Source organism: Hyaena hyaena, unplaced genomic scaffold (assembly GCF_003009895.1).
Source record: "Hyaena hyaena isolate Hyena2069 unplaced genomic scaffold, ASM300989v1 scaffold_1087, whole genome shotgun sequence".
NCBI lineage: Eukaryota > Metazoa > Chordata > Mammalia > Carnivora > Hyaenidae > Hyaena > Hyaena hyaena.
Genome location: NW_024081700.1, coordinates 523,957 through 547,477, shown reverse-complemented (window position 1 = coordinate 547,477; position 23,521 = coordinate 523,957). Strand labels below are relative to the sequence as shown.

Here is a 23,521-nt window from a genome sequence, read left to right as displayed (position 1 = left end):
GGCTACTAGATTACAGGTCCAATAAGGCCCTTGTAAATAGTCAATAAATAAACTTATATCTTAATAAAATAGTTACAAGTTTTAATTTTCAAGTGACCATTAAGATAACTGCAACACCGGGGCGCCTGGGTGGCTTAGTCGGTTGAGCGTCCGACTTTCGCTTAGGTCATGATCTCGCTGTTCGTGGGTTCGAGCCCCGCGTCGGGCTCTGTGCTGACTGCCAGCTCAGAGCCTGGAGCCTGTTTCAATCTGTGACTCCCTCTCTCTCTGACCCTCCCCAGCTTGCGCTGTCTCTCTCTCTCTCCTAGAAATAAATAATAAAAAAAAAAACATTTAAAAAAAAAAAAAAAAAAAAGATAACTGCAACACCTTCTCATCAGCACTATCTGACGTTTGCAAATAAAAGTGTCCTAAGTATATAACAGCTGGTAGCCAAGATTTGCAGCCTATGTTTCATGTGGCAGTGACCCTCATATAAACCAGTATCTAAAGGATTTTTATGACAAAATTCTGTCAACCAAGGGAGCATGGAAAATTTTACCAAATACATTTCGTTACAAAATCAAAGTAGCTTAAACAAGCAAGACATGTTTTCAACAGCCATCCTCTGTGGCAGGTGGAGACAATCCTGGTGCTGAGCTGAAGCCCAGGTCTCCTAGGACTATGGAAAAATATATCAGGTCCCAGCTCTTACATATCTCCTAACACTTCCTGGGATTAAGAACAGACATTGATCCGTCACTTATGAGGTCTTATGCTTAAACAGGGAAATTGACTCCCAATCATTAAAGAGGGAATGAAACTATTTAAACAAAATACTTCTGCCTCCGCGCTGTGCCCTCCATCTGCACTGGAATCTGCCTTCTGCCGTAATAGAGTCCATCACTTTCAGGGCTACCTCCGGGGGGCTTAAGCACAAAGACAGACTTCCCTGCTGAACTTCTTTCTTCCCTGAAGCTTAACAGTGAAATGAATAGTTCTTAGGCAACTATCAACTACTAAACATATTAAGATGTTATAATATATAAGCTTCATGGTAACCACAAATCAAAGCCCTCTACTAGACACACAAAAAATAAAGAGAAAGGAATCCAAGCAGATTAGTAAAGAATGCCATCAAACCAAAAGCAAAAAGAGAAAGAGAACAGAGAAGAACTACAGAAAGCAATTAACAAAATGGCAAAAAGTACATACCTATCAATAATTGCTTTAAATGTAAATGCTTCAATCAAAACACACAGGGTAATTGAATGGATTAACAAAACAAGATACATAGGTGCACCTGGGTGGCTCAGTCAGTCAAGCGCCGGACCTCAGCTCAGGTCACGATCTCATGATCTGTGAGTTTGAGCCCTGCACTGGGCTCTGCGTTGACAGCTCGGAGCCTGGAGCCTGCTTTGGATTCTGTCTCTCTCTCTCTGTCACTCGTGCTCTATGTGTGTCTCTCTCTCAAAGAATAAACATGCATTAAAAAAAATCAAAAAGATCCAGCTAAATGCTGCCCACAAGAGACTCCCAACCAACCTAAAGACATACAGACTGAAAGTGAAGGGGTGAAGAACATATATCATGCAAATGGGAGTGGAAAAAAAAAGCCAACATAATAATACTTATATCAGACAAAGTAAACTTTAAAACAAAGATCACAGCAAGAGACAAAAAAGTACACTACATAATGATAAAGGGAACAATCCAACACGAGGATATGACAACTGTAGATATCTGTGCACTCAACATGAAAACACCTAAATACATAAAGCAAATGTTAACAGACAAAAAAGAAAAACTGACAGTAATACAGTTAACAACAGAGGACTTACACACCACATTTACCTCAATAGGCAGATCATCCAGACAGAAAATCAACAAGGAATCAGTAAGCTTTGAACAACATATTACACCAGCTGGGCCTAACAGTTATATATGGAACATTTCATCCAAAAACGGTATAATACATTCTTTAAATGTACATGGAATGTTCTCCAGGACAGATCACATACTAGGCCACAAGAACAAGTCTCAATAAATTTAAGAAGACTGAAATCACATCAAGCATCTCTTCCAAACACACAGTACAAAACTAAAAATCAACTACAAGAAAAAAATCTGTAAAGAACACAAATACATGGGAGCTGAACAACATACTATAACCAATGAATGGGTCAACCAAGAAATCAAAATAGAAAAAAATATATATGGAGACAAATGAAAATAAAAACACAACAGTTCAAAATCTTTGGGATGCAACTGTTTCAAAAGGAAAGTTTATAGTGATAAAGGCTTACCTCAAGAAATAAGAAAAATTACAACCTAACCTTATACCTAAAGGACCTAGGGGAAAAGAGAACAAACAAAAACCCAAAGCTTGTAGAAGGAAATAAATAATAAAGATTAGAGCAAAAATAAACAAAACTAAGAGTAGATACAAAATAGAAAAGATCACTAAAATGCAAGAGCTAGTTCCTTGAAAAGGTAAACAAAACTGATAAACCTTTAGCCAGACTCATCATGAGAGGATTCCAATAAATAAAGTAAGAAATGAAGGAGAAGAAATAACAATTGACACCACAGAAATACAAAGGATTATAAGAAAGTATTATGAAAAATTATATGCCAACAAAGCGGACAACCTAGAAGAAATAAATTCCTAGAAACACACAATCTTCTAAAAATGAAATAGAAAGAAACATAAAATTTCAAAAGGTTACTAGTAATGCAATGGAATCAGTAATCAAAAAACTGCCAACAAACAAAAGTCTAGGACCAAATGGCTTCACAGGTAAATTCTACCGAATATTTAAATAAGAGTTAATACCTACTGGTCTCAAAATATTCCAAAAAAGGAGAAAAGGAAGGAAAACATCAAAATTCATTCTATGAAATCAGTATTATCCTGATGCCAAAATAGACAAAGATACTACAAAAACAGAAAATTACAAACCAATCTCTCTAATGAACACAGATGCAAAAATCCTCAACAAAATATTAGTAGACTGAAGTCAACAATACATTAAAATGCTATTCACCACAGTCAAATAGATTTATTCCAGATATGCAAATGTTGGTCAATATTCATAAATCAACCAATATGACACACCACACTAACAAGAGAAAGGATAAAAACCATATGATCATCTCAACAGATGCAGGAAAAGGATTTGACAAAATACAACAACAATTCATAATAAAAAACCCTCAACAAAATAAAATAATAAACATAATAAAAGCCTCAAAGCCATATATGAAAAACCCACAGCTAACATCACATTCAATGGTGAAAAACTGATAGCTTTTCCTCTAAGATCAGTAACAAAGTCAAGGATGCCCACTCTCACCACTTTTATTCAACACAGTACTGGAAGTCCCAGCCATAGCAATAAAACAAGAAAAAAAAAAAAAAGACATCTAAATTGTTAAAGAAGTAAAACTATCACTATTTGTAGATGATGTGATGCTACATACAGAAAACCCTAAAGACTCCACCAAAAAGCTATCAACTGATAAATGAATTCAATGAAGTTATAGATACAAAATCAATACACAGAAACTTGTTGCATTTCTTATACACTAATAATGAAGTGGCAGGAGAAATTAAGAAAACAGTACCATTTATAGCTGCACCAAAAAGAAAAAATAGTAATGCTAAATTTAACCAATAAGGTAAAAGACCTATACTATAAAACACTGATTAAAGAAATGGAAGATGACACAAATAGAAGGTATTCCATGCTCATGGGTTACAAGAATTAATAAAATGTTTGAAATACCCAAAGCAATCTACAGATTCAATATAATCTCTATCAAAATACCAATAGCATTTTTCACAGAACAAAAACAAATAGTCCTAAAATTTGTATGGAACCCAAAAGACCTCAAATAGTCAAATCAAACTTGAGAAAGCATAACAAAGATTGAAAGTATAACAATCCCAGATATCATAACCTACTACAAAACTATAGTAATCAAAATAGTATGGACGGACACAAAAAGACACACAGACTAATGCAATAGGATAGAGGGCCCATACCTCCACGATCAATTGCCTATAAACAAAGAAAGCCAGAATATATAATGGAGAAAAGACAGTCTTTTGAACAAATGGTATAGGGAAAACTGGACACCTACATGCGTGGGAATGAAACTGGGCCACTTTCTCACACCACACACAAACATAAACTCAAAATGGATTAAAGACCTCAATATGAGACCTGAAACCTTAACACTCCTAAAAGAAAACATAGGCAGCAATCTCTTGGACATCAGCCTTAAAAACATATTTATGGATATGTCTCCCCAGGCAAAGGAAACAAAAGCAAAAAAAAACAACTGAGATTATACCAAAATAAAAAGCTTTAACACAGTGAAGGAAACCATCAGCAAAATAAAAAGGCAACCCAATGAATGGGAGAAGACAGCTGCAAATGATATAATCAAGAAGGGATTCATATTCAAATATAGAAAGAACTTGCATAACACACACACACACACACACGCACGCACGCACAAAATTTTATTTAAAAATGGGCAGAGGACCAGAACAGGTACTTTTCCAAAGAAAACACACATGTGGCCAACAGACACCTGCAAAGATGCTCTATCTACATCACTAGTCACAGAGGAAATGTGAATCAAAACCATGAGATATCACCTCACACCAAGCAGAATAATTAGAATCAAACAGACAAGAATAATGATGTTGGTGAGGATGTGGAGAAAAGGGAACCCTTTGTACTGTTGGTGGCAATGTAAATTAGTGCAACCCTGGTGGAAAACAGTATGGTGGAGGTTCCTCAAAAAATTAAAACTTGAAATACAATATGACCCTGTAATTCAATAATTGGAAACCCAAAGAAAACGAAAAGATATATGTGCCCTATGTTTATAACAGCATTTTTATAGTAATTAATATACAGAAGCAACCTAAGTACCCACAGACAGAGAGAGATGTAATGTGTGTGTGTGTATAATGGAATACTACTCAGTCATCAAACAAGGATGAGGTCTTGCCATCTGCAACAAAACAGATGGATATAGAGTAATGTGCTATGTGCTTAAACAAAGAAAGACAAACATATGATTTCACTTATGTAAGTGGAATCTAAAAAAAACAGAACAAAGGAAGAAACAAAAATAGACTCTTAAATAGAGAGCTGATGGTTGCTAGAGAAGAGGGTGGTGGGAGAATGGACGAAACAGATAAAGAGGATTAAGAAGTACAAACTTCCAGTCAAAATATAATAAGTCACAGAGATGAAAAGTATAGCATAAAGAATATAGTAAACAGGGGTGCCTGGGTGGCTTAGTCAGTTAAGTGTCTGACTTCAGCTCAGGTCATCTCACACAATCCTAGAAACACACACTCATGAGTTTGAGCCCCGTGTCAGGCTTTTCGCTATCAGCACAGATCTTCTGTCTTCCTCCCTCTCTGCCCCTCCACAGCTTTGTATCCTCTGTTCCCCTTTCTCTGACCCTCCCCAGCTTGTTCTCTCTCTTTCAAAAGAAAAAAGAAAAAAAAGAAAGAGAATATAGTAAAAAATATTGTAACTGTGTTGTATCATGACAAGCAGTGAATACACTTATCATGGTAGCACAACTTTCGAATCAATTTGTTGTATACCTGAAACTAATATAACACTGCATGTTAATTAGAATTCAATTTTTAAAAAGTTAATAAAGTTCTTAAATGAGATGGCTCAAAACAACCTTTTAAAATCTAAACCAAGAGAAGGGATCTCCTACTTGAGAAAAACTAATGGTAAATGACTTGGTGTATAAGACTACCACCGAGTTATTTTGCGCACACACTTGCCCACACCAGTGCAGGGTCCACAGTGAGGCTGAGAGTGTATGTGAGGCTCCCTCTGCAGGCAACACACACCAAGGGCCTGGACGGCATTTCACTGTTTGGCTATCCAAGATGTGCTCCTCGTCCAAATGCCTGGCCACAGCACTTCAATAGCCCCCTTCTGTCCCACCACCCCACACCCTCAGACTACAACTTCATTTACTTCAACTCCTGGGAACAGGTTTCCTTCACGCATTCTGTGACCACAAGCTCTGTCAGCTCTGTAGCCAGGCCCTGGCTCAGCTGAGTTAACACTAGTTCTCTCTCTTGTTTCAACCTAAGGGTAAAAGAAAAAAGAGCACAAGGGTAACGTTTAAGAATAAAGTGTGTCAGCACACCCCGCGACTTGACAGGTCAGGATTTGGGTTGTGCCACCTAAGCTGGCAGGCCCACTCCTCTCATCCCACCAGACAGGCGACAAAGTCACCCACACTCCAGCTCCCCTGACCACCACCCTTACCCCCAACCAGCTGGGGGGAGAGCTGCTGCTCACAAGGTGGGTGTGGCCTCAGGACCCCCACCCACTCCCTGGGCTACACCGTATGAGGACGCTGGGTGAGCCATGGGTCCCATGCTGGTGCAATGGACAACGGTAAGAGCATCCTAGGCCAGGTGAACTTTGGCCTTTGTCCACACACTCCAACCTCAGGCGCACTGCAGGAACAAGGCACACTCACCTCTCCTCCTCAGCCTGCCGCCTCTCCTCCTCCTTTCGCTCCTTCTCCTTAGACACTTCTTCAGCTGCAATGTGCCTCAAAATGCCTGTGGTGGCGGCTGTCAACAGCTCCTCCATAGCAGCATTGGAAACACTAGGCAGAGAAAAGTGGATATCATTCTAAATAAATAAAAGCCAAGGAAGCCACATAACTAAACTTCTAATATTAGCAAGGAAAAGATATGTATTTAGCTTTTAGCTTAAAAATTAAGCCTATAGTTGGAAACACACAATCAAAACTGACTCACGTAAAAACAGAAAATCCGAATAGGAATGCCCAGGTAGCTCAGATGGGTAAGCCATTTGACTTTGGTTCAGGTCATAATCTCACCATTCGTGAGTTTGAGCCCCAAGTCAGCCTCTTCTGCCGTCAGCTCGAAACCCATTTGGATCCTCTGCCCATCTTTCTGCCCCCTCCCCCGCACATGGGCATGCACACTCTTTCTCAAAAATAAACAAAAAAGCAAAAACAAAAGCAAAAAAAAAGGAAAAGAAAATATGAATAGACCTACAACTTGTAAGGAGATTGATTCAGTCTTCAAAAACCCCTCCCAAAAAAGCAATGGCTTCACCATTAAATTCTACCAAACACTTAAAAGAAGAACAACCCTCTCAAACTCTTCCAAAAATCTGTGGAGAGAAAGAAACACTTTCGAATCTGACTTCAGCTAAGGTCATGATCTCACAGTTCTTGAGTCTGAGCTGTGAGCTCAACAGGTAAGCTCGAGCCTCATTCCAGGCTCTGAACTCTCTCTACCTCTCTCTCTGTAGCTCATGGGATTTTCTCTCTCCCTCTTTTTCTCTGTCTCTCGCTCCCACTCACTCCCACTCTCTCTCTCAAAAAATAACCATATACCAATATCCTTTATGCATACTAACACAAAAATCTTCTACAAAATAATAGCAAACCAAAATTCAGCAATACATTCAAAGGACTATAGAAAATAACCTACTGGGATTTACTCTTGGAATGCAAGGATAGTTCAACAAACAAAAAACAATGTAATACAAACACATTAAATAAACTGGAGGGGGAAAAAACCCACATGATCGACCATCTCAAATGATGCAGAAAGAGCATCTGACAAAATTCAGTATGAATTTCATGATAAAAACACTCAAAAACCTAGAAATAGAAAAGGATTTCCTCAACATGATATAGCCTATATTATGAAACACTCAGAGCTTTCATGTTCAGACATGAAAGACTGAAAGGTTTTGGGGCGCCTGCGTGGCTCAGTTGGTTGGGCGCCTGCGTGGCTCAGTTGGTTAGGCGTCCAACTTCAGATCAAGTCATGATCTCACAGTTCATGAGTTTGAACCCCACAATGGGCTTGCTGCTGTCAGTACAGAGCCCCACTTCAGATTCTGTCCCTCCATTCCCAGCTCCTCCCCTGCTTGCTCTCTCTCAAAAATAAACATTAAACAAATAGAATCAACATTTTAAAAAAATCTTAGATAAATATATAATAGTAATCTTCTGTGCCCAACAGGGGGCTTGAATTTACAACCCCGAGGTCAAGAGTAGCCTGCTACTAGGGGCACATGTACCCCAATGTTCATAGCAGCACTCTCAACAATAGCTAAAACATGGAAAGAACCTAAGTGTCCATCAACGGACAAATGGATCAAGAAGATGTGGTTCACCTATATGATGGAATACTACATGGCAATGAGAATGAAATCTGGCCGTGTGTAGCAACATGAATGGAACTAGAGGGTGTTATGCTGAGTGAAGTTAAATCAGGCAGAGAAGGACAGATACCATATGTTTGCACATATAGGTGGATTAGAAGGAACTTAACAGAGAACCATGGGGGAGAAGAAAGGGAAAAATACTTGGAGAGATGGAGGGAGGCAAACCATGAGAGACTCTTGAATGCTAAGAACAAATTGAGGGCTGATGGGGGTGGGGGAGAGGGGAAGGGGGGTGACGGGCATGGAGGAGGGCACTTGCTGGGATGAGCACTGGGTGTTATATGGAAACCAACTTGACAATAAACTATTTAAGGAAGAAAAAAAAAAAAGAGTAGCCTGCTTTACCGACTGAGCTAGCAAGGTGCCCCTACACTGCAAGACTTCATGTTAAGATGTCAATACTACTCAAAGCAATCGACAGATTCAGTGCATCATTATCAAAATACTAAAAGCATTTTTACAGAAATAGAAAAATTCATCCTAAAATTCACATAGAATTTCAAGGGACCCCAAATAGTGAAACAATCTTGAAAAAGAGAAATTTGAAGGACTCGTGCTTTGTGATTTCAAAGCTTACTACAATTTACTACAAGACTACAGTAATCAAAACAATGTGGTACTGGCATAAAAAAAGACATGGATCAACAGAATAGAATAGAGAATCCAGGAAGAAACCTTCACATACGTGGCCAACTGATTTTCAGCAAGAGTGCCAAGACCATTCAAAAGGGGAAAGACTGTTATTTCAATAGTCGGTGCTGACAAAACTAGGTACTCATACACAAAAGAATTATGTTGGATCCTTATCTTACACCATATATGAAAATGAAAGAAACATGGATTAAAGACCTAAACTTAAAAGCGGAAACTATAAAAGTTTTAGAAGAAATCAGAAGAAAATATTCAAATTCAAGAATTTGGCAATTTCTTGAACATGACACCAAAAGCACAGGCATCAAAAGAAAAACTAGATAAAATGGACTATGTAAAACTTAAAGACTTTTGTGGATCTAAAGACACTATCAAGAGAGTAAAGACACAGAAAAGACATTCCCAAACAGAATGGGAAAAAATACTTGCAAATCATATATCTGAAAAGGGATTAATATCCAGAAAAAAAAGAACTCCTACAAATTCAACAACAAAAAAACAATTCAAAAATGGGTAAAGGACTTAAAAATGGATTTCTCCAAATAAGATACAAAAAAGACCAATAGGCACATGAAAACATGCTTGACATCATTAGTTACTAGGGAAGTGCAAATCAAAACTACAATGAGATACCACTTTAGATACCCATTAAGATGGTTATTATAAAAAAAAAATTTTAAATGATACAATGTATTGGCAAAAATGTACAGAAAATGGAATCCTTCTGCACTGCTGGTGAGAATATAAAATGGTGCAACTGCTGCGGAAAATGGTTGGCAGTTTTTCAAAAAATTAAAAATAGATCATATGATCTAGTAATTCAACTCCTAGGCTTACACCCATAAGAACTGAAATCAGGGACTCAGTGATTTGTACACCAATGTTCATAACAGCATTATTCACCATAGTCAAAACGTAGAAACAATCCTAAGGGTCCATCAATAAATAAACAAACAACATGTGGTGTATACACATATGTATGTGTGTTTACACAGTTGACTCTTGAACAACACGGGTGTGAACTGCACCGGCCCGCGTAACACATACAATACTGTTAAGTATACTTTCTCTTCTTGTTTTGTCCCTGATGATTTTCTGAATAACAATTTCTTTTTTCTAGCTTACTTTATTCTAAAAATGTAGTGTTTAATACCTTAACATACACAATATATGTTAATCAACTACTGATGTTATCAGTAAGGCTACCAATCCACAAATTATTAATAGTTAGGATTTAGGGGAGTCAAAAGTTATACTAATTTTTGACTGCACAGGAGGTTGGTACCCCTAACTCCCCATGTTGGTCAAGGATCCATTGTACATATAACAGAGTATTATTCAGCCATAAAAAGGAATGAAATGCTGATACAAGCTACAACGTAGATGAACTTGAAAACATTCTTGTGTCTAAAAATAAAGTCAGACAAAAGGACTAATATTATGATGCCACTCATGTGAGGTACCTAAGAAAGGCAAACTCATAAAGAGAGAAAGTAGAATAGAGGTTACCAGGAGCTGGGGAAAGAGGAGAATGGGAAATTATTGTTGAATGGGTATAGCTTCTGTTTGGGATGACAAAAAAGTTCTGGAAATAATACATTGAACTGTACACATAAAAATGGTTAATTTTGTAATGTAAGTTTTATCAAAATAAGTTGAGCGAATGGAAATCATATTTATTCTTATTTCAAGCAAACAGAAAATATGTATCTGACTACAGTATAAGAAAATGAATCAATCTATCAATAAGTTTAATTCTTTTGAGTCATCTATATTTATACAGGTGAAATAACACTTTTAAATCATTGTCTGATTTCATATGGAATGGGATTTTTATTTATTTATTTTTATTATTTGAGAAAGAGAGTGAGCGAGAGAGAGCAAGCATGTAAGCGGGGGCAGGGGGAAGGTGAGCAGAGGGAAAGAGAGAGAATCTTAAGCAATTCCCATGCTCAAGGCTCAGTCCCATCCATCCATGACCCTGGAATCTTGACCTGAGCCAAAATTAAGAGTTGGAAGTTCAACCTACTGAGCCACCCAGACACCCTAAGATTTTAAAAACATGTTTAAATTTCTTAAGAATTTGATTTACTAGGGGAGCCTGGGTGGCTCAGCCGGTTAAGCATCCAACTTCGGCTCAGGTCATGATCTCACAGTTCGTGAATTCAACCCCCACGTCAGGTTCTGTGCTGACAGCTTGGAGCCTGGAGCCTGCTTCAGATTCTGTGTCTCCCTCTCTCTGCCACTCCCTTGCTCGTGCTCTGTCTCTCTCAAAAATAAACATTAAGAGGAAAAAAAAAAAAAAAAAAGAATCTGATTTACTGGGGCATCTGGGAGGCTCAGTCAGTTAAGTGTCGAACTTCAGCTCAGGTCATGATCTCACAGTTTGTGAGTTCAAGCCCCATATCGAATTCTCTTCTGTCAGCACAGAACATGCTTCAGATATTCTGTCCCCCTCTCTCTTTGCCCCCCCCCATTCATGCTCTCTCCCTCTCTCGTTTAAAAAAAAAAAAAAAAGAATCTAATTTACTATGTTTATTAACTTTAACTTTATAAAAGTTATTTAATAGCTTAGAAACGTTTTGATTTAAAATTTTATTAATGTTTATTTTGGAGAGAGAGAGAGAGAGAGAGAACGAGAACATGAATGGGGAAGAAGCAGAGAGAGAGGGAGACACAGAATCCAAAGCAAGCTCCAGGCTCTGAGCTGTCAGCACAGAGCCTGACACAGGACTTCAACCCACAAACTGTAGGATTATGACCTGAGCTGACATCAGACGCTTAACCGACTGAGCCACCCAGGCACCCCTGAAAGGTTCGATTATTTAATTTACTAAGACCAGATATTTAAAATATTAGAATCAGATATATAAAATGTATTAAGTATAGCTTGAAATCTCTAAAGAAATTTCACTATGGTATAAAATTCAAATTATATAAAATGTTTAAAGGAATTTAATCTGTCAAATTTATAAAGTAAAACAATCCCAGACTGCATAAAGTATTTTTTTTTAAAGGTCTTTTTTTTTTTTTTTTTAATGTTTTTTTTATTTCTAGGAGAGAGAGAGAGACAGTGTGTGCAGGGGAGGGTCAGAGAGAGAGGGAGTCACAGACTGTGAAACAGGCTCCAGGCTCTGAGCTGGCAGTCAGCACAGAGCCCGACACGGGGCTGGAACCCACGAACCACAAGATCATGACCCAAGCGAAAGTCGGACGCTTAACCGACTAAGCCACCCAGGCACCCCTGCATAAAGTATTTTTAATTCCTAATAGAGAATAAACAAATTTTTACTTTACTAGATTTTATTAATTTTTTTAAAATTTACTTCTGAGAGAGAAAGAGAGTGAGCAGGGGAGGGTCAGAGAGAGAGGGAGACACAGAATCCGAAGCAGCTCCAGGCTCTGAGCTGTCAGCACACAGCCTGACGCAGGGCTTGAACCCACAAACTGTAAGATCATGACCTGAGCCGAAGTTGGAGGCTCAACTGACTGAGCCACCCAGCCACCCCTACTTTACTAGATTTTAAAGGCATGTTTAAAGTTTTAGGAAAAATAGGTTTTCAATTTACCACTTTAATAAACCTAGCATTGCTCAAAAAATACACACAAACAGAAATTCCATGCCAGTGACAAAGAGAAGGTCAGGAACGTGAAGTCACCCCACCTAGAGGGCAGGACCTACAGGTAAGCCTGTACAAACGGGCAACTGTGCCCTTCTGTCCAAGACTGACAGCAGCTCCGGGGGAGGAAACGTGCAGGGGTGGGGCTTGGCCCCAATGAGCAAACAGCTTCAGAGCAAGAAAGGTGCCGCACTTACCCCAGAGCTGTGGTTGCAAAGGCTGCCCCAGCAGCGCCAACCTCCTCACAGTCCCTCTGAAGAACCTCCTGGATGAGCTCATCCACCACCTGAGCCAGGTCCTAAGGAGAGGTCACATGGGACAGGGCAACGGCAGTGAGAAACACTGCCTCTATCCAGACTGAACTTAAAACCAATCCAGCCGTATGGCCCCAGGGAACTGAAAACCTTCACAGAGCCAGTTGGTCTCATGGAGCAATGCCTCTGGGGCAAAAAAAAAATCCTTTCATGACCTCATCAGTGGACATTTATATGAGGGCATTTAATAATCCTCAGATGGGAATTGGCTATGCTGTTTCTGGAAACATTTCCTACTGATGAACAGAGAAGAGCCTTCTGGGAAGGACAAGGCAAGCCTGCTGACTGCTCAGTGATGCCCCCATATCATATCAAACACTGTCAGTCTCCGAAAGCATTCTTCATGATCCTCTTGGGCCTCCTTAATCCCCCAGCGGGGGTCATGACCAAAACCGGCCCAACCAACAGGGCGGTGAGCCCAACCCCACAGCCTGCGTGGCTGGCAGGCACATGGTGCTGCATGCCAGTGGCCCCACACATCCCTAGTCAACATGACTACTGGTTCTCTGGAGCGAACGGTGTTGAGTACCACTCAGAGCACGCACACGAGGGCCGCAAGATGGTGCCAGGACAGGACGCACCCAAGAGCTGCTCTAACAACTGTGCGGAAGAACGGGGCTCTGCAGGGGGCCTGGCAGTGTCAGCCCCAGCTGGGCCACCCCACCAGAGGCCGAGTGACTGCAGGCCAGGTCTCTCACAGGACCCCTTGCAGGAGACCAGGCAACACAGCCCACTCCACAGGGCAGAGGGTGGTCCACAGAGACCCACGCATCTGCAGAGCTCTGGATGCAGGGCCATGTCTACTTCACCTGTCATGTTATTTCCACAAAAACCCCTCAGCGCCTTCTCCAAAGTCTCCGATGTAGCCCTTTCAAAGACACACAGGCAAAGAACGAGGGAGCCTGGTGCAGCCTGGGCTCAGAGCCCCAGACTCCTTGTCTAAAAGACAAAGGCTTAAGCCTTCAGGGCCAGGGTCCTGAGACCTGCCTCGGCTAGCACTCAGAACATTCTAGAGGCACACGTGCAACCACCTCCATGGGAGTGATCTACAGATGAGGGTCAGACTGGACATCAGACGCTGTTGGTGACACCTGCACACAACAGGCTCCTCAGAGCCCTGATCTGGAGCCCTTACCGCATCAGAGTACGCAGGTGCAGGCCTTGGAGGAAGCGACTCAGGCTGCACAGGAGGCTGCAGGGGGGCCTGCACAGGGGGCTGGAAGAGGCCAGGCACTGTGCTCGGGGCTGGTGCCGGGAGGTGAGGCAGAGAAGCTGGTGTGGGTGCAGGGGTGGGAAGAGGCTGCTGGAGAGCAGGTGGGGGCACATCTGCCTCTGCACCACATACCTCTCCTTTCCCCCCACCTGCAAGGGAACAGGCAAATGTGGGCACATAGGGCAACCCCCGGGCACCCACAGTGATCCTAAGACTGGCCACCCTCCCAAGCCATGTCACAGGGGATGGCATGTGCTTCACCTGTGGGAACCAAGCACTGTGACATCAGGAAGCCATTTGGGCCACTCTTGAGAGGAGAGAAAGACCTGAGCACAGAACCAATACCCACCCGCCCTACACCTCGCCCTTAAAATAAGACAGATGCTCCTGGCTCCCGAGAGGCTTCCTAGGGGGGCAAGAGCTAGTTCCGTCCCGCACCGCAGCTCCTCACCTGAGTCCAAGCCGGGTCTCTGAGTGCCCGTGGGCAGCTCCGCAGCCAGGCTTTCCCCAACGTACTTGTTCTGGGAGTTGAAGCTGCACACGGGAGTGTGACGAGGGATGGGGGGCAATGGCCCTCCGTTCACGATTTCCCCAACCGACACTGTCAGCTTCCTGGTAATAAACACCGACTTCCTGGCCTTGGATAACCCCTCTGGTTCCAGGAACGAGGATCGGTTCAGCTCAACACAGCTACCCAGACCACAAAGAACCCACGGAGAGGCGTTACACAGGTAAAAAGCCAGCCTTTACCTTCTCAGTGCCCAGCAGCAATGCTGAAAGCCCTGTCCCCATCGCTGGGTCACCCCATAGCCATGTGTAAATGAGGAGGGAGGCAGTAAGGGCTGATCCTGGCAGCTGAGCCCATAGTGCCCAAAGGTGCCAGCCTGGACATTTCCTTGTGACATGGGAGCCTCCTGGCCTAGCTGTAGATGGCCATAGGTAGAATGCCACACACCTACATGCTCCTGTCTTATTCTAATGCTGCCATGTTTCTGTGAGGACTGCAGAAAGCAGACAGGAAGGGGCTGGCAATGAGGAGTTAAGTGGAGGGAAGGGTTGGAGAAACCCAAACTTGGAATAAGACATGATGCATATTATGGTGGCATTTTCTGGGAGAGGATCCACGAGTTGAGTAAGGTTCTCAAAACACTGACTCCAAGCAGTGGAGTAGCCCTTGACCTGGCCCACCCGTGCCTGTCCGGACCACCAAGGGTGAGCAGTGGTCAGTCAGGGGCAAGCAGAAATCACCTTCAAGAAACAGAGAAGGAAGAGTCTAACTTTTACCTGTAGGATCTTCAGTAACTTGTGAAAAACCCTGATTCTGGAGTTACAAAGAAATGGGTCTAAACTCCAATCCACCGACGAACAGCATGTGACCTGGGGATGCTCCCCAGCCATTCTGAGCCTTGCTGATTTCACCTGCACCTCAGGGAGGCAGCATGTGGAATGTGCCCTCTGGGGCCTGGCAGGTAGCTGGCACTTCCCAGCCCTTCATCAGAATGAAAAAACAAACAAACAAACAAACAAACCAGAAACAGAAACAAAGAGAGTCCACCTCTCTGCTCTTACCCATCAGAGACAGTGAGACCATGGTAGTTCAGGAAGTCTGTGGCCTCCTCACAGTCTCTGAACAGCAGCATGCGCACCACGCCATCCAGGGGAAAGATGGTGGAGCGCTGCGTGCTCACGGTATACGCGATATTGAGCGCCCGGAGAGCATCCTTGCGGATCTGAAGAGACAAGATGAATCACTACAGTGTCAGGGGCCAATTATCCCATAACCACAGAAATGCCAGCATGGGGCACAGGGTCCTACTGTAGCTCAGTCCCTCTGGAAAGCAATCTGCTACTAAGGGGCCTAGGCTAGCAATCATCAGGGAATCTGCTCAGTGGAAGATAACCAGAATGCAAGTGAAGCGATCCGTCTCAGGCATAGGAAAAGTCAGGCCATGAAGGCTTTACTCAAAAGAAACCCTAGAAGACAGGGCACCTGGGGGTCTCAGTTAGCTGAGCATCCAGTTTCAGCTCAGGTCATGATCTCACGGCTCAGGAGTTCAAGCCCCACATCGGGCTCTGTGAGTGCAAAGCCTGCTTCAAACCCTCTCCCCCTCTCTTTCTGCCCCTCCCATGTTTGTGCTCTCTCAAAAATAAACGGGACGGGAAGGGACGGGACGGGATGGGAAGGGAAGGGAAGGAAAGGAGAAACCCTAGAAAACAAATCATCCATCAGCAGAGCATGTGGAAAGTCAACTATACATCCTCCACTTGACATAAAGCTGTGTGGCACTAAAAATTATCAGAGATTGATAGAGTGCCACAAGAAAACCCATAAATGACATGAAATTCACAAAAAGTGCTTTAAAAAAAAGAAAGAAAGGAAAATGCTAACAAAAATTACGTGCAGGTGCTAGGACTCTGGGTGACCCCTTGCAGTGCTCTTTAACCCTACTTTATCCAGTGTTTACTTTGTACCTGGCATTGTTACTACTGAGCACACAACAATGCAAAAATGAAATCCCTGCCCCCGTGACTGGCATGCCAGGCAAGAGCAACAATGAACAGGATGGATCTGTGAAATACACAGCACATGTCATGCTGACAGTGCAACCAAGGAAGGCAGGCGGAGGAAGAGGGAAGACGGGCAGTATGGGCCCTGCTGAGACGGTGGCACCAAGTCAAGACAGACGGTGGTGAACACCGTACGGCTCTATGAGGAGAAAGAACAGCGGTGAGAGCAGCAAGTGCAAAGGCCTTGCAGCAGGAGTGCTCTGGAGTTGAAGGGACTAAAGGCGTCATGGCAGGTGGAGCTGAACAAGGCGGAGCCCTATGAACCACGTCAAACACACTATTTCTCTAAAGAAAAGCACTTAAATGTCTTTTTTGTTTAAAGTTATTAAAATGGGAACAAATGGTCAACATTCTAATAATGTTAAATAATCATTTTGAAAGTATTACCTATCAGTTTTATTTGTTGAATGTACAGAGTTCCTCAAGTAACATGCTAGTTCAAATCTTTTTGTTTGTTCCAGAATTTCGGTTCTGTTGGCAACTGTCAGACATCACAGTGAGCAAACCTGCAGAAGACCGTTTGCCATGGGCTTAGTCACTGTCTATTGTTGGACTTGATGTGTGACCCAAGAAGAAAACCTGGAGTCAAAGAACCAGCTAGTTATGTCCTGAGACACCCCATCCCAGGCAGCCTCGTCCCCATCCAGCAGACCCCTCACAGCGGGGGGCAGCACAGTGTGTGCACTGTCGGGGCTGGGCCTGAACACCTAACTTGAGGAATTCTGAGACCTGGCGTTCACACTCTGTGTAAGGCACCGGGTAAGAGACCAGTCTTTCCCAGGGTTGCAACCCCAAGGCACAGCATGGTACTCAACAAAGAATAGGCCCTCAAGATATTTACTGGAATGAATTCAGTATCATCAGGTTCATTCCAAAAATTTATATTAATAACACTAAAAATTTTTAAGTTAGAGATTTTGTATGTGCAATTTTTGATTTTCGGTTTCCATGAATGATGATAGTGCTGAACTCAAGCCATACCATATTTTTTTTTGTTGAGAGAGGTAACATGTGAGCAAGAGCACAGACTGAGAGGGAGGGGGAGAGAAAGACAGAGAATCCCACAAGAGAGAGAGGGAAAGGGAGGAGGGGGGAAGAGGGGCTCACTTGAAGCGGGGCTCATGCTCACCCGATTCAGGACTCCAACTCGCAAACCATGAGATCATGACCCGAGCCAAAGTCAGATGTTTAACTGACTGAGGCACCCAGGCACCCTCAAGTCATATCATTCTAAAGAGATTTCTCTGATCTGAGAACCTAACAAGAGTATATTCCACCACACAGCCTTTTCTGTCAGTGGTCGATGGCACCAACCCCTGTAAAACAAGGTACGCCAGGAACCCCCTCAAAGGGCTAGTGCGAGAGGGTTACACAAAAGTCAGCCCAGGACCTGCTGAAATGTTCTGGGAATAGAGAAGCACTTAAATATCAAAAGTTACAATCTACTTTCTTCAATTCTCAAGTACAGCTATGTTACTCACCTGATGAAAGTAACAATGTAAAAGACATGCGTTCAGATAAGAAGCCGACTGGACCAGCTTGAAAAATCTCACAAAATTATTACTGTTCAATGCAGCAAAAGCCTGAACAGCAAATTTCACTTCAGAGGAATTTCTAACAGCAGGATGGAACTGTTGTACTTCTCTGTCAATTAAAAGAGATATACAGATTAGAATTTTATTTTTAATTAGACAAAATTTCCATGAAAACCAGATGTGATTTTGATCGCAAACAAGATTTCAACCATACTGAGAAAGAAGGACTTAATGGTGACACGTGCCTCTCCATTACATTACTAATTACGAACCTGCCACTCTTGGGTTAGGTTGGGAAGAATGGGGTTCTCTAAAAACATGGCAAATAAACAAATTCACATAATAATCAACTTAAGGATTATCAACAAGTTACTTTAACGCCAAATGACCGCAAGCTATTTATGATGATGATGACGTCTAAACAAAATCTAACTTTGCTTTGTAAGTAAACAGCTGACTGAGTCGCTCAAGAGAAGAGAGGCACCCATCATACGTAAAAAGACCACACTGCCATCTTCCATAAGTAGTTTCTCTCTAGGATGGAATTTTAAAACTAAAGATCAGGAACACATTTAGATATTGTTTAACAAAGTTCTTAGGGCAAACAGTAAGCTAGAAAACAGTTTCAGCATAAATAAGGGGGTCTTAGAATTAAAGGAGTCACTGGTTGTCGCCAAGTCTGGTTTACCAACACCAGGGACACAGAGAGGATTCTGCCATGTTTTCTCCTACAAATGTTCACCTGTGTGTCAGAGTAGTGTTTAAAATTCATTCTTGATATCCCACTACCAGCATTCGTTTCACACGGTATTTTCCTCTCCTATCACTTTGTTCTTTAAGGAGGCGTCTGTACATGGGCATATGAGGAAACACACCTGGACACAGCAAATTGCTGACAGCTCTCACAGGGGGCTCCCTGGGCTTCCCTGTCCTCGGTCATCTGCCTCTTCTGTTCATCAGGCAGATTCCTTCCTTGTTTTCTCACCGATGAAGATAAACTGTTCTCACACAGGATCTGGGGCTACTGTGACGTGCTGTCAGCACAACCCCGTGCTGGGACTCCCTGCGCCTCAGCTCGACAGAGCGCACGGCCCAGCCCAGGCTGCTTACTGTCAGGCCCACACTCCGTGCCAGACAGACTGCACTGCCAGCTGCCATGAACCCAAACAGCCCTTTTCCTGTTTAAGCCCTGTGTTTCCAGACAGGTTAGGTTAGCTTTTGATTTTGAAAATTCACCTTAGGATGTCCCCCTTGTTGAGATTGAGCAGAACGTTGTAGCCCTGGAATTCTGCTTCGCTGGCACAGAACACACCCTTGTTTCTCAGGTCCTGGTACATCTCCTTCAGGCTCTGAAGGCACTTGGTCATGTTCTCATTGTTGATCTTGGCATCAAAGGAGGACATGGGCTCCTCGCACATGAAGTGAGCGCAGTGGATATGGAACCGAGTACACTTCTCAATCAGGGACACCGTCACAGGGTCACACAAGTGCTGCTGTGTGATGTCCTTGCCATGAACGAGAGGGAGTATTACACACACAAAACCTCATGTACACGCCTTACATACATATGTGTCTCGTATACACAGATCTCATGCACATATTTCCATGCATAAAGAACCAACTCTTAGAAAAATCAGGATTACCTGAATTTCTCTCATCAATTTGAAACAAAGCCCATTAAGCACATTTTAATAGGACTTTGTAATGATTTACTATTTTTTTTAAATGTTTATTAGAGAGAAAGAGAGTATGTGCACGAGCAGGGAAGAATAGACATAGGGAGAGACAGAATTCCAGGCAGGCTCCATGCTGTCGGTACATGGCCTGATGCAGGGCTCAAACCCATGAACTGTGAGATCATGACTCAAGATCAGACGCTCAACCAATTGACCCACCCAGACACCCCTATAATGATTTTAAATACAACATATCTTTTTACACAGACGAAATATAACCGAGTAAAAAGAAAAGAACTCTCACTTCGACTTTGGAATTCAAATGCATTTTCTAATTTCCTGATCAAAAGTGGCTGATACCTTCCGAATGCCCCGCGTGCGGTTCCACACGAAGTCATACCAGTCCCGCAGACTGCCTTCCTTCTGGTCCATGATCTGGGTCACCAAGTAGTCCATGGTCCTGCTGAGCACTGCCGAGGGCCGCAGCTCATGCGGCAGGGGCTCTTCCTGGTCAGCTGAGGAACGGCTATACTCCTTCACGGCCGCCGCGTGATCCACCTGAGGACAGAGTGGGAACAAGCAGCTGGGTGTCAGGTGCTGGGCCAGCTTCCCAACAGCAGTGCCTTAAAATGAAGGGGAAAATCTGGGGCGCCTGGGTGGCTCAGTCGGTTAAGCGTCTGACTTCGGCTCAGGTCATGATCTCACGGTTCATGGGTTCAACCCCTGCGTCGGGCTCTGTGCTGACAGTTAGCTGAGAGCATGGAGCCTGTTTCAGATTCTGTGTCTCCCTCTCTCTCTGACCCTCTCCTGCTGACGCTGTCTCTCTCTCTCAGAAATAAATAAAACATTAAAAAAGAAATGAAGGGGAAAATCACCCAAAAACTTGTACAAGATCAATACTACAAAGGGGCACCTGGGTGGTCAGTCGGTTAAGTGTCCGACTTCGGCTCAGGTCATGATCTCGTGGTTTGTGGGTTCAAGCCCTGTGTCAGGCTCTGTGCTGACAGCTGAGCCTGAAGCCTGTTTCAGATTCTGTGTCTCCTTCTCTCTCTGACCCTCCCCTGCTCATGCTGTCTCTCTCACAGAAATAAATAAAAACATTAAAAAAAAAAAAAAAAGATCAATACTACAGAATACAATATAGAAATGTAAAATTTCTGTTTGAAAGTAATAATCAAAATTCAAAAACAAATGAGAAACTTGTTTTTGGCAAATAATACAAGCAGTGAAGAAGCAGAAGGAATGTAAGTGGGGGTGCCTGGCTGGCTCAGTCAGTGGAGCATGCGACTCTTGATCTCAAGGTTGTGAGTTCCAGCCCCACACTGGGTGTAGGTTACTTAAAAATAAAATCTTTAAAAAAAAAAGGAATAGACGTGGAAATACATGTGCACGGCTCCAAGGGCAGAGGTGTGACAGATAAAGGACTCTGAAGCATTTTAACAGACCTCGGCCACACTCAAACACCAAGGTCTATATGGACTAGAAAGGAAATGGAGAAAGCAAGCAGCAGGGGCCTCACGGGGACTGCACAGCTGCGCACATAGGCCTGGAGCTGTCCCACTCGGAAGAGGAGGCTGAAGACACGTGGCCCAGTGTGGAAGCCCAGGCATACACAGACCGATTCCTGGGCATTCACCTCAAGCCGGCATCACTGTCTCCTGGGGCAGGAGCCTCTGCTGTGATGCACAGACTGTGATGAGAGCATGCGACTCTCAATCTCAAGGTTACAAATTCAAGCCCTACAATGGACACAGACATTACTTGAAAATAAAATCTTAAAAAAACAAAAAAATACAAAAAATAAACAACAAAAAAACACCAAAACACCAGTCCATAGAAGAGAAACCTATACACAAAACTAACAGAGAAATTTACAAAAATTTTAGAAAATTAACAAAGGATCTAAAATGGTGCCTACTTCTGGGGAAACAATTTGGGAATATGCATTGATACACATATCTTCAGGACCCTGAAGAAAGGTCATATCCTCTGATGCAGTAACTCAATTCTTAGGCTCTATTGGAAGGAAATAATCTAAATACTAGACTAGTTACATACAATATGCCCAAAAGAATCATTACTAAAATTTAAACATTAGAAACAGCCTATCTAGTGACTACAAAATGGGAAGTTTTGACAGAGCTACATAAATCAATTAACATGCTGTCATTTAAAACATGCTGAGTTGTGCCTGGGTGGCTCAGTCAGCTCAGCATCAGACTCTTGATCTCAGCTCAACTCAGATCCCAGGGTTGTGGGACAGAGCCCCACATCAGGCTCTGCACTGACAGCACAGAGCCTACCTTCTCTCTTTCTCCCTCTGTCCTCTCCCCCACTCTCACGCACTAAAATAAATAATTCTGAGTTTACTAAAACAAAATGTTCACAATATAATTTTAAATGAAAAAGAATCACACAGAATTGCATCTAGAGGATAATCTCATGTGTGTAAAACACATACATAGAAAAGGGTAGGAATATGGGGCACCTGGGTGACTCAGTCGGCTAAGTGTCTGACTCTTGATTTCAGCTTGATCTCATAGTTTGTGGGTTTGAGCCCCGCATCAGGCTCCAACACTAACAGTATAGAGCCTGCTTGGGATTCTCTCCCCATCTCTCTCTCTCTCAAAAAAAATAAAAAGGGTAGTAATAAAATTGTGAAAAAAAAGAAATGTAAGGAAAATTTTAATCTGTGAAACAATTATCTATCTCTATCTATAGAGAACAGTGGGGTCCAGTCACCTTTTACAGGATTGCTTAGTGCACACTTCACAATAAATTTAATAGGAACAATTAATAGCACATCTCTACCATCCCCTAAAAGGGTAAACACCCAAACCAAGTATCAATATGTACAGAAATCACTAAAAAATAAGTCTCCCCTCTCTGGTATATCCCACCTTCACTCTGATGATTAAATATGGACAGTGGCCTAGAAAGCAACCCCAGGAAGACATGGGACTCCACCTGGTCAGTCCCTGGGACCACTTCAAACACGCTCAGCTGGCTCCGGGTCTCCCGCATGTATCGCTCCTTCTCAGGACACATATCTGGGCACGTCCCAACAAAAGTCCTTGCTTTGTCCAGGTCGGTTCTTTTTACCCGAGCTAAATGATGACAAGTAAAAAGTAAGAATGTATCATACAGTTACTAGGAACCCAGAGAAGTGTGTTTTATGACGATAAAAGGAAAAGTAAAAATAAAGACAAGCACCACAAATTACAAAGTAAAATAAATATTTTTAAAATGCCAGGCCTATGGGGTGCCAGGCCTATGACAGCCTGGAATCCGGAGCCTACTCTGGATTCTGTGTCTCCCTTTCTCTCTCTGCCCCTCCCCTACTCGTGCTCGGTCTCTCTCTCCCAAAGATAACATTAAAAAAGAAATCAATTTACTTCTCAAAACTAGAACTATCCTAAAATTTGTATGGAACCACAAAAGACCCTGAATAGCCAAAGTAATACTGAAAAATAAAACCAAAACAGGAGGTATCACCATCCCAGACTTCAGCCTCTACTACAAAGCTGTCATCATCAAGACAGTATGGTATTGGCACAAAAACAGACACATAGACCAATGGAACAGAATTGAGAACTCAGAAGTGGACCCAAAAGTATACAGCCAACTAATCTTTGACAAAGCAGGAAAGAATATCCAATGGAAAAAAGACAGCCTTTTTAACAGAT

The 23,521-nt window shown here is 42.5% G+C and overlaps 1 protein-coding gene across 1 annotated transcript in view; it reads right to left on the bottom strand.

Annotated features, from left to right (window-relative positions):
* LOC120223921 (minichromosome maintenance complex component 3 associated protein) overlaps positions 1-23,521 on the bottom strand; it is a 57,907-nt gene that overhangs the window by 22,724 nt on the left and 11,662 nt on the right. The window contains exons 7-16 of the mRNA XM_039222146.1: positions 22,803-22,942; positions 20,196-20,393; positions 19,396-19,664; positions 18,106-18,268; positions 15,626-15,786; positions 14,508-14,746; positions 13,979-14,205; positions 12,727-12,827; positions 6,523-6,654; positions 6,009-6,122 (exon numbers count right to left, since the gene is read on the bottom strand). Of these exons, the coding sequence (XP_039078077.1) occupies positions 6,009-6,122; positions 6,523-6,654; positions 12,727-12,827; positions 13,979-14,205; positions 14,508-14,746; positions 15,626-15,786; positions 18,106-18,268; positions 19,396-19,664; positions 20,196-20,393; positions 22,803-22,942 (1,744 nt within the window). The remainder of the gene's footprint in view (positions 1-6,008; positions 6,123-6,522; positions 6,655-12,726; positions 12,828-13,978; positions 14,206-14,507; positions 14,747-15,625; positions 15,787-18,105; positions 18,269-19,395; positions 19,665-20,195; positions 20,394-22,802; positions 22,943-23,521) is intronic.